This window comes from Leucopleurus acutus, assembly GCF_964270905.1.
Source record: "Leucopleurus acutus genome assembly, chromosome: 1".
In the NCBI taxonomy this organism is placed as follows: Eukaryota; Metazoa; Chordata; class Mammalia; order Artiodactyla; family Delphinidae; genus Leucopleurus; species Leucopleurus acutus.
In genome coordinates this window covers 67,231,104-67,243,543 of record NC_139142.1, presented here as the reverse complement: position 1 = coordinate 67,243,543, position 12,440 = coordinate 67,231,104, and the positions used below count along the sequence as shown (strand labels likewise).

General features: G+C 34.2%; 1 protein-coding gene across 3 annotated transcripts in view; it reads left to right on the top strand.

Moving 5' to 3' along the window:
• Positions 1-12,440, top strand: part of SCFD1 (sec1 family domain containing 1) — a gene marked incomplete at its 5' end in the record, with an annotated part of 134,459 nt that overhangs the window by 37,015 nt on the left and 85,004 nt on the right. For all 3 annotated transcript variants that reach the window (XR_014326722.1, XM_082854025.1, XM_082854026.1), the window contains 4 exons: positions 2,917-3,006; positions 5,121-5,176; positions 6,329-6,414; positions 9,460-9,559. Coding sequence is in view for 2 of the 3 variants with exons in the window: in XM_082854025.1 (XP_082710151.1) it covers positions 2,917-3,006; positions 5,121-5,176; positions 6,329-6,414; positions 9,460-9,559 (332 nt within the window). The remainder of the gene's footprint in view (positions 1-2,916; positions 3,007-5,120; positions 5,177-6,328; positions 6,415-9,459; positions 9,560-12,440) is intronic.

Below are 12,440 nucleotides of genomic sequence, written 5' to 3'. Positions count from 1 at the left end.
GTAGTTATTTACAGAAGTCTGTTTACATTTAATTGACCTTTAACTTAATTAGCTACTTAAGATACATGTTTAAAACCTAGTTTCCCTTAAGCCTTTAAACTAAACTTGTAAATTTTGTTTTTAAGTCTGTTTATTTGAAAACAAGGACCTTTACTTTTTCTTTGATTAACTCAGATTGAACTGACTAAATTATAATCAGTCTCATTTAACAAACTTAGTCAACAAACTTAGTTTGTTAAATTTCCTTAAACAGTTTAAGTTGCGTTTATAAGTTCAGCCTATTCATTTTTTAATTATTTGTTTTTTAATTGATGTATAGTCAATGTACAATATTATGTAAGTTACAGGTGTATAATATAGTGATTCACAATTCTTAAAGGTTGTATTCCATTTATAGTTATTATAAAATATTGGCTGTGTTCCCTATGCTGTACAATGTATTCTTGTAGCTTATTTTATACATAATAATTTGCACCTCTTAATCCCTACCCCTAGGTTGTCCCCTCTTCCCTCTCCCCACTGGTAACCACTTATTTGTTATCTATAGCTGTGAGTCTGCTTCTCTTCTGTTACATTCACTAGTTTGTTACATTTTTTAGATTCCACTTATAAGTGATACCATGCAGTATTTGTCTTTCTGTCTGACTTATTTCACCTAACATAATACTCTGCAAGTCCATCCATGTTGCTGCAAACAGCAAAATTTCATGATTTTTTATGGCTGAGTAGTTTTAAGTACTTTAAATACCAGACCAGGCAACTTTATAAATCTAACAAACAAAATCTGCCCAAATATTTAAATAATTATTAAAAATAATTAAATTTATAGGGAATCTAAATTCATTAAACATTCAAGTGTTTATAAATTTGTTTTATTATATCTCTCAACTTAAAAATCACAAGTCTGAAATTAATAATTATTGAATTAAAAGTATAAATTTAATTTATTAATTTTAAAGTATAATCACATGCTTAATCGCCCAGATTCTCAATAATATAATTATAGTATAATAATAGTAGTAGATTGCCCTATACACATTTTACAATATAAGCTCATTTACTCCTCAGAATAACTTAATGAAGTAGGAATTAATATTATTTCTGTTTTCTAGATGAAAAAACTGAGGCACAGATACTAAGTAACTTGATAAGGAAATGGCAAAACCGGGTTACTAAATCCAGGCACTCACTCCAGAGTTAGTGCTCTTAATTATTATGTAATTATGTGGCAAATCCTCTCAAACATTGCAAGTGCTTTAATTAATAATCTTAAACAGATTATTCAAAACATAAATCAACCATATTGATACCATGGATTCAATTTTTATCACCTGTTTTCCACGGATTGGGAATTTATCCAATAAAGGACGTGGAGATGTCACCTTAGTTAGACTTAGGCTAATGTCTCAGACAAACCAAGTTGTTTTTGAAAGTGAGTTGAAGTTAGTGATGGACAGTGTTTTGACTGTTGAGGTCAGTTGTTTCAGAGGTGTGGGACTGAAGGGTATGGACCTGAAGGGTGGAGGCTTCATATAGATTTTACCTGAACCAGTGATTGGCAGAATGAGCTGAGTATTTCACTGGATTGGTATCCCCTGAATTTACATAATTCACGTTGTATCCTTATGCCATTTCTGTCATCTGATTTGGATAGATGGCAGTCTGAAGTACTGAATAGCAGCATGTTTCCTCATCCAGATTATGGTTAAAGTCTTTGTTATTTTTATGTTCTCTGCATGTACCATACTTTCTTTGAACACTCTGTTGTATCCAGTTGGATTCTGATTTCCTCTTATGCTGATCACAAGTTATATTGAATTTTATATTTGTTTTCACATTCAAGATGCTAGGAAATTAAACGTATTATATAGATAATATTTTAGTCCAGCCAGTCTTTTAACAAATAGTTACTGAGCATCTACTTGTCAGACACTGAGCCTAGGTACTCTGAGAGATAGGAAGATGAATAAGGCAAGGTCTTTGTCAAGAAAAGTCTTCACACCAATGTTTCTTAAAGTGTAGCCCCAACAACCTGTTTTTCAAATGTGGAAGCCATCGTGTAGTAGAGCAGCCAGGATAGCAAAGTCACTGGTTGTCAACCTAGTGAGTAGGCTTGCCACCTCTCCATTTATTCTTCCCTCCTGGCTAGGGACCATTATTACTCTTACCTTTTAAAAACATTTGACATGTTGGTTCTTAAAGTTCCAAGAAAGAAATGGGACAGAAAAGAAAAAAATGTGTAGCCCCAAGTATCACCTGAGGTGTTTGTCAGAATTGCAGATTACCTAGAATTATCCCAAATCTATTGAATTGAATCCCTGAGGGAAAGGGCTAATAGTCTTTCATTTTTAATAGCTTCCAGAGAAACTTCTTTCTCTTCTCTCCTATTCTTAGAATGAGTCTTCTGTCCACTGGAGTTTGAGAATCACTTAAGTACAGTCTAGTAGATCAGAAAAGAAATTTATATGATTTGTTATAATACAAAGAAAATGTATGTGATGTTGGTCTTGCCGTAATTGATTTATTGATACATTGTCCTTTTCTGGCAGTATTTGGATAGTAAGATCAGTAGTTTCTTGAGGCCATTTAATGTTTGTGAATAAAATTATGGAAGTCGATATTTCCTATTTGCTCTGGCAAAAATTTTGTATAATTTATGTGGTGGGTTTTTTCTTATTATTACTGCTCTAATATTGATACTACTCATTACTACTACTGATATTGAGGTGGTATTTTTTTTGAAGTATAATTTTTGTGGATACTTGTTCACTTAAAATTTAAAGCATAAAAAATTTTACTTCTTTAACTATTACAAGTATTATCAAACTGAATATTGATAGGTATTGAGTAATAATTTGAATAAAAATAAGGGATAAATTTTGGTCACTTTCTTCTCTTTTATCTATGTCATTTTAGCCATTAACAGACCAGATATCACAGACACAGAAATGGAAACTGTTATGGACACTATTGTTGACAGCCTCTTTTGCTTTTTTGTTACACTGGGTAAGTTTTCAAACCTTTGTTTATTTCTTGAAAGTAAGTTATTTAACAGCTCATTTTAACTTGTTACACTGCAATATGATCCCTTATTATCTATCTGGATCTCTACAATCCCTCTCTCCAGAGTTGAGATAAAATACACATTCTGTACTATATAAAACCACAATTCTTCTAATAATTTGATGAAGTTAGCATTTAGCAGCTCTCTTGAGTTGTCACCTTAGATGTCTTTGGTAATTGTAACTTCCTAATATATTGTTTGAATGTTTGCTGGTGGCTTCATCTATGTGCCTGCTAATTTTCTTTTAATAGTTCATTTTGAAAAATTTCAAATGCACTTCTAATTAGAGAGATATATGCCTGGTAAGTATTAAGGCAAACTCCCAAGGCTCCAGGAAACAGTAACTTTACGTAAAACACTTATCCAACATACTCTCAAAATTTTAAACATTTCTTTGGAGTATCTAAATTTACTTACAGCTACATTGTGTTTAATGTCTAATGTATGATTTTATTCATTACTATTAATAATGGATATGTTTAGAAATCCTCTAATTGCGATTTTAATTTGGCAGACACTGAAAACTTTTCAGTTAAAATGATCCTCACACTACATTAATAAAATTTCTCTCTTTTTCACAAATGAGAAAATTGAGAGATACATGCATAGTTTAGGATATAGACAAAAGCTTGAGGAGAATTTGCATACAGATTTTGCGGGTCCCTCCTTTCAGGGATTTTTCCCTTTAATTTCCAGCCCTGAACTCCAGGCTTTGATTTCCCAGCTCAGTGAGTCTTCTGTTTTCTGCTTGAGCTCTTTCTCCTCTGTGCCATGCAAACTGGAAAGTACCCTCAAGAGGAAAGCTGGTTAAAAGTATCTCTCACTGTTCAAGTATTTCTCTTCTTTCAAGAGTTTTACCCTCCTCCACTTTCTGCTTGCTTTCGATTGCTCTCAGTACCTTCAAATGGAGTTGTTGTTGGGTTGTTTGTTAAAGAACACACATGTATACCACTTTTAGTCATTAAACGGACATAATTAATCTTTCTATTTTTGCACACAGTCTCCAGAATTTTGCTGAATGCTAGAGTTATTGTGGACATTAAGGTTATTTTTGCTTGATGATAACTATATTTTCAAGGTTAAGGTAGATTGAAAAAGAGGTGTACAGACCACTGAAGTGTTAGAGCCACTTTTATTATGTAGAGTATCAGAAAGTGATTTTTCTTAAAGGAAAAGTTGAAATTACTGCCAACCTGACATAGAAAGATATCAATAATAAATTAAGTGGAAAAAAAGCAAATTTAAGGATGGTATGCAAAATATCCTATTTTTGTTTTTTATGCACTCCACACACACACTTATTTAGACTATATGTAGAATATAACCTGGAAACATTCATATCTAATTCTTAATGGGGTTATTTTGGGATGCTTGAATCAAGAGGATTAACTTTGTACATTTCTAATATTATTTGGATTTTCTTAGGACAGACATGTATAGCTTGCCATCAGAAGAAAACAAAGTTTTAAAAAATGTACTAATATTTCACGTTTTTACTTTTACAAGTGACTGAGCATGCTTTGTATAGAATCTAAAATGTAAGAATTTCAGCATATAAGTATTACAATGTTCTTTGTTTTATGAGATTTTCAGTGCAGTTTAATTTTTTTTTCTCGTTTTAGGATTTCAGCCTTCAATAAAACTTGGAATAATAGAGAGAAATTAAGAAGTCTAAAATGAGTTGATTTGATAATAAACTGAGGCCAACTTTTAGGAGCATTTTACATTGTGCAAAGAATGTGTTTTCTATTGATATTATCTTTTAAATTAGTCAAAGTGCTGATTTAGTCAGTCCATTGAAAAAATATGGTCACACTGATTGACCCACACAATATAAAAATCATGTTTTTCTGACTCCCTTCATGTTGTCTTTATAAATGGTAAGGTCTGTTTCTGAAACCTTGCTTTTATTTTCAAGATTATAAATCCTTTTATGTTTGTAGCCTGAAATTGTATATATCTATTGTATGTTATTATTTGAGGCTGATGTATTTTATAAGTATCCATTTTAATTATTAAGAGCTGAAATCATTGCTAACATCTGTTGTTAAAATAGGTGCTGTCCCTATAATCAGATGTTCAAGAGGAACAGCAGCAGAAATGGTAGCAGTGGTGAGTTCATGCAAATATCCATTGGGGATAAATAATGTGTCAGTTGTTTTCCCTAAATACCTCAAGTATTTTTGTTAATATTAAGTATGTATACAGTTGTTATGGGTTATATATTAAGTGCCAAAGGCAAATATATTTATTTTATAACATTGTGATTACACCAAAAATAAAAAGTAATCATTGTGATCATGTGATGGAGTAAAATGATCTATTCCAATGTGAATGTGCTATTCCAGCCCTGTTTCTTTTTTACTCAAATAAATATTCCTCATTTAGCTTTGTCTCTCTAAGTAGTATTTTACACTTATTTGATTCCTCAAATCATTTAATATTTAACTTCATTTAGCAAACATTTATTAACAATTATAATCATTTTTAACATGATGAAGTGTATTTTGCTTTCCCATAATACTGGAGTAGAACATTCTGTGTAAAATGAGCATTCAAAAATTTGCTTTAAAGATTAAAAAATAAGATATTAGAGAAATTACAGAGTTACTGAAAAGAAGGTAAATGGTATGGGAAGATGGAGGAAGATACACTAACATTTTTGAGTTTTAGTAGCCCAAATGAGTCATTGACAGATAGAGGGCTAGTTTCTTTCACATATTCCATTTCTATTCTGGAGCCTCTGGCAACCACCACTATTGAGATAGCTTCCTCGGTGCAGCAAGTTTTGCTTTGGGAGAGAGTGTGGGTTATTACTGCAAAACATTTCCCATACCTAAAGTAAAAATAGTCAACAAAAAGTGATTATTAGTGAAATCAGCTCTGAGTCACAATAGAAAAAGCATTGGTCTTTTCAAGTCCAAGTTAGGATAATATTGAATAGTAAAGAAGCTAAAATGTGAGAATTGCTGTTTTGTAAAGGAATTCTAAATTTCTTAGTTCCAAAATTAAGAATACAATGTGTATTACCCTATGCAAAGTTGTCTGAAACTGTTCTTCAAGAGTTAATGTAGCACAGGGAACTCTACTCAATATTCTGTGATAACCTATATAAGAAAAGAATCTAAAAAAAGATGAATATATGTATATGTATAACTGAATCACTTTGCTGTACACCTGAAACTAACACAGCATTGTAAATCAACTATGCTTCAATAAAATTAAATTTTTTTTAAAGAGTTAATGTAAAATTTCATTTTTCAGAAACTAGATAAGAAACTTCGGGAAAATCTGAGAGATGCAAGAAACAGTCTTTTTACAGGTGACACACTTGGAGCTGGCCAGTTCAGGTATTATGTTAGTTAATACACCTTATATGCTTGAAAATGAAACATTTGTAGAGTTTTTTGGGTTGTTTTTCCTTGTCTGATAGAATACCCTTATACTGGAAAGTCTAGATCAGGGTTTTGATTCAAATCGTTCTTAAAAATACAAATGGAATATTTTATTTAATTTACCTTCTTTTGTTAGAATTTTTTGTTTTTCATTTTTATCATCTGTAGGATAAATTTTTCTGTCTATATGGCTTTTTTTTTTTTTTGCGGTACGCGGGCCTCTCACTGTTGCGGCCTCTCCCATTGCGGAGCACAGGCTCTGGATGCGCAGGCTCAGCGGCCATGGCTCACGGGCCCAGCCGCTCCGCGGCATGTGGGATCATCCCAGACCGAGGCACGAACCCGCGTCCTCTGCATCAGCAGGCGGACTCTCAACCACTGCGCCACCAGGGAAGCCCTGTTTATACGGCTTTTGCAGTAAGAAGCCACTTCCTTTTAATTATCATTAAGCCTCTTGGTAATGAAAAAAAGTAAGTTGAATAACTTGTGATGCCTATGTCTATTTCTACCTGTCTATTAACTGGTTTCCATTTTTACTTTAAAATACCGGCAAAGTATTTGTGTCTTTTTTACCATGTCTAGTATAAATAGATAATGCCAAAGTTACTGACTGCTCAATTATTATTGAATAGAAATTTTTTTTTAAAAACTGTCCATTATAGTGTATTTAACTTTTGTTTATTAAAAATAATGGACAGGGCTTCCCTGGTGGTGCAGTGGTTGAGAGTCCACCTGCCGATGCAGGGGACGCGGGTTCATGCCCCGCTCCGGGAAGATCCCACATGCCATGGAGTGGCTGGGCCCGTGAGCCATAGCCGCTGAGCCTGCACGTCCAGAGCCTGTGCTCCACAATGGGAGAGGCCACAACAGTGAGAGGCCCGCATACCACACGCACACACACACACACACACACACACACACACACACACACACACACAAAAATAATAATAATAATGGACAGTATTGGGGTGAGGAAGTAAAGAAACCCACACCAATGGCTGAAAATTATTTCAAGGGGAATAGGCAGTATTTTGGAAAATTAATTATTATCCCTAGTTTTAGGTGAATTAATAAATAAAGCCTGTGAAAATAAACTGATACTCAGTATAACTGCCTTCCAGGAATTATACTCTTATGGTAACCTTTCATAGACTTCATTTTAAGTCAATTTGATGGCTCTTACAGTTTTATATACTATTCCTATAATTTGCAGTTGATACTAACATTGTGTTTCAATTGCTCGTTCAACTGTTTCACCTCCCATGTTACTTTAAACTGTTTTGCAATTTCATCGCTGGTCTAAATATTCTTCTAAATAATGATATTTCTTATTAAGTAGAGCAGAGATATCAAATTCTCATCTGATTTTTTTTTCAACAGAGCAACCACTATGTCATACCTTACTGAACAGTTCCTTTTTTATTGTGCTCTTGTATAAGCCTTAGAAACCAATATAAAGGCACTGTTTTATTTAGATAAATTTTTTTTTAGTGTATTCACATGATCATAATATAGTTGTCTTAGTTTGTTGTATGCATTTCTAAATTATTTGAATTAGGGGTCAGCAGCCTTGTCAGACTATTTATTGTTAAATGTATTTGAATCCAGTTGTAGGCTAATGATTCTCAACGAGAATTTGGTAATGTCTAGAGACATGTCAGTTGTCACAACTGGGTAGTTGCTACTGGAATCTAATGGGGTGCATTATGGGATGCTGCTACACATCCTACACTTCACAGGACAACTTCCCATAATAAGAAATTATCCAGCCACAGATGTCAGTAGTGCTGAGTTAAGAAACCCTGCCGTAGGCTATCCTCCCTACCTTCCACCTAGCTCTGGAATAATGAACGATGGTAGGTGGTGGTAAGCGTGCCACTCCTACCTTTTTATCGCCAAGTCTTATAATTAATGCAGTTGGGAGTTCACTGTCTTACACCCAGTAGGGTGTAATGAGTTACTGAAATTGTCAGAGGTCTTTCAGGAGAAAATACATATAGTAAATAAAATCAGGTAGCAATGCCTATTGAAAATTGACATGTACTCTTGATGCAGTAGTGCCTCTAAAGTGAAATCTCTATGCCTTTTGGAGACACATGGTAACCAGATGACTTTGTGCCTCAATTTGCTTTAAATGTAGTTTATTTCATATCTAAATGATAGTGATGGAGTTAAACAATATATGACATGTCTGGTAAGTGAGTAATTATATAATTAGTTACTGTTGTAGTATAATGTTTTGGTTTCATATATTATAATGGGATAGGGTTTTGTGAGCCTCTTCTCTTGAGTCTGCTTTTTTGAATTTGTGTTTTCAGGAAAAAATTGGAATTTGTAATTTATGAAACGATTGAACATTTGTATAAATTTGTAAGGTCCTACTCTCTGTAATTGTTTTCCCTGAACCTGGCAATGGGTTTTCTTTTTTTCCTTTTATTCAAAAATGTAAAATATAAATCTGAGCAAAAGCAACTTATTCTTACTTTGATAACTATAAAAATTATTCTGTAGGGCTTCCCTGGTGGCGCAGTGGTTGAGAGTCCGCCTGCTGATGCAGGGGACACGGGTTCGTGCCCCGGTCCGGGAAGATCCCACATGCCGCGGAGCGGCTAGGCCCGTGAGCCACAGCCGCTGAGCCTGCGCGTCTGGAGCCTGTGCTCCGCAAGAGGAGAGGCCACAACAGTGAGAGGCCCACATACCGCTAAAAAAAAAAAAAAAAAAAAAAATTATTCTGTAGAAGTATTTGTATAGATTTTTTCCTTTAAGGAAGTTCCCTAAGTAAGACGTATAATCTAGCATCATACACAGGCTCTAGGTAGTACAAAGCATTGCTTTACTTGATTGTACTAGAAAATTTTTTAGAAAGCAAAGTATTATGGAATATCAATATTAGTATACTTATTGTTCATATGAAAATGACATATACTGAAAGAGTAGAAGAATGTAGATGTATACACAGGTATTAAGAGTTACATAACTTTTTTTTTAATATATTTACAGCTTCCAAAGGCCTTTATTAGTCCTTGTTGACAGAAACATAGATTTGGCAACTCCTTTACACCATACTTGGACATATCAAGCCTTGGTGCATGATGTACTGGTAAGAGGCTAAATATACCACTTTTTGCTAAAATGTGGTAACATACAATGGTCTTAATTTAAAATTAACATCATGGCTACAGAAATACAGATGAGAAGGATGGAGCTGAGAAACAGAAACAAAAAAGGTGATGGAATTTGGTATCACTAGATGTGGATGCTGGAGAATAGTGAAGCCTTGAGGTTTAAAGTTCCAAATTTATGGTCTTTAAATTACAGGATAAATCAGTAGTATTGTTGGAATGATGGGGAACAAAAGAATGGAGGAAAATGAGTGGCTGGTTTTTTTTTAAATTTTTCATACTGAGTAAGTAAATAAATTTGTTCTCCTTGGGGAGAAAAGATGTAATTTCTCCTTTTTTTCCTGGGAATCTGTTAAGCCTCATTTTATGGTAAAAATAAATAGTATTTTTTATATTACATCATATGTTTTTTGAAGTAATTCCACATAGGTAATTTCATGCTTAAAACTAAAATCTGTTTTATCCATGCATATATTGATCTACTAAACATTGTAAATAGCATGTGATATACACAGATAAATAAAAACAGCCCCAATCTTCAAAGGCAATGGAAAGAAAAGATGTATACAAATAATTTCTATAAGACACTATGTAAAAGGGCCAGAATAGTCCCCATTTGTAAGATAGAAAAATTGAGACACAGAAGTTAAAGGATATGAACGTAAATTACTGGCTTTGCCAAGACCAGCACTCTAATTTACTAAATCTTAGCCCAAGCCTCTAGGGATTATAGTATATAATAGCATCATTATTGCAAAGATTGCCTGAAATGTCATACAGAAAGGAAATGAAAGACATGCAATAGATGGTTTTGTTTTAATGGTTTATTTCTTTAAAACACAGACTCTAACTGTAAAGTATCCTTTAATAAATCAGATTTTAGGATTACTGATGGAAATTGGCAGTTCTGCACACTTCTCTATCCGAGAGTCCTCTGTGATTCTGGACTCGAAGATAAGTGTCAATGATAGTAGTCAACTCTGATTCAGTAGAGAGAGTGAGAAGAATCAAAGGGACACTGGAGAGTGAGAAGAATCAAAGGGACAATGGATCCAACCCTGAGTAACAGAACATGGAAAGTAGTTTTCATAGGTCAATAGAGGCTGAAGAACCACTATTGGAGTGCCTACTCTTTGACAGAACATTCTAGACCCTGGTTTTAGCAATAAATAAAGCAAATGAAAATATTCCTTTCTTCCTGTATCTTACATTCTAGTAGGAGAGACAGGCAATAAATAAAATAAAATATGTAATATTTCGTAAAGTGAAAAATACTCTGGAGAAAAGTAAAGTAAGTAATGGTGAACAGGATTGCAGTTTTAAAATAGGGAAGACCTCACTGAAAAAGAGACATTTGAGAAAGATCTAATGGAGAGAAGGTAGTGAATTATGTAGCTATTTGGGAGAATAGCATTCCAGGCAGAAGGATGCCTGATATTTTTAAAAGATGGCAAGGCAGCCAAAGTGGCCAGAGCAAGTAAGGCAGGGAAAAGTAGCAGGAGATGAAGTTAAATAGAACACGGGATGCAATGTAGCATAGGACATTAAAGGCCACTGTAAGGATATTGATTTTTAATTTGAGGGAAGCAGAGAGCCTCACATAGTTTTGAGTAAAGGAATGACTTCTGATACACATTTTAAGAGTATCATCCTAGCTACTGTATTGAAAAAGACTCTTTGGAGGCATAGGAAGAGTCAAGGAGACCAGTTAGGAGTTGCAGTTATCTTAGCAAGAGATGATGGTGTTTTACACCAGGATGGAAATGGTGAGGGTTGTGATAATCTATTGAATGTAGGGTATAGGATTGACTGATGAATTGGATGTGAGATGTAAGAGAGAGGAGCCAAAGATGACTCCAAAGTTTTGGCTTTTGCAAATGGACGGATGTTCTTTATTGAGATGGGAAAGACGTGGGAGAAGCAGTTTTCGGGGGAAAACCAGAGGTTGAGTTTTGGACGTGTTAAATGTGAGATGCCCATTAAGATATTCAAGTATAGATATCATTAGATAGTTAGATATATGAGCCTGGAGTTAAGGAGAAACATCTAGTCTAGAGAAATAAATTTAGAAGTAGTTCATATATAGATGGTATTTAAAGCCAAGAGGTAAGATGAGATCACCAAGGGAGTGAGTATAGATAGAAGAGAGAAGAGGTCTGAGAACTGCTCTCTGAGGAATTTCACCATTTAGATATTGAGGTAGTGAGTAGGAATGAACAATATAATATAGGAAGTAGCAGCCAGTGAGGTATGAGAACTAGATCTGTGTTGTTTTGGAAGCCAGTGAATTAAATGTTTCAAACAGGAGGCAGTAATTAACTTGTACAAATGCTGAGGACTAAGAAGTCACCATTGCATGTGGCAGTGTCACGGTTATTAGTGAATTTCGTAAGAGTGGATTCTGATCACTCTGATACCAAAACCAGACAAAGATGTCACAAAGAAAGAAAACTACAGGCCAATATCACTGATGAACATAGAAGCAAAAATCCTCAACAAAATACTAGCAAACAGAATCCAACTACACATTAAAAGGATCATACACCATGATCAAGTGGGGTTTATCCCAGGAATGCAAGGATTCTTTGATATACGCAAATCAATCAACGGGATACTCCATATTAACAAATTGAAAGTGAAAAATCATATTATCATCTCAATAGATGCAGAGAATGCTTTCGACAAAATTCAACACCTATTTATGATAAAAACCCTGCAGAAAGTAGGCATAGAGGGAACTTTCCTCAACATAATAAAGGCCATATATGACAAACCCACAGCCAACATTGTCCTCAATGGTGAAAAACTGAAATCAATTCCACTAAGATGAGGAACAAGCCAAGGTTGCCCACTCTCACC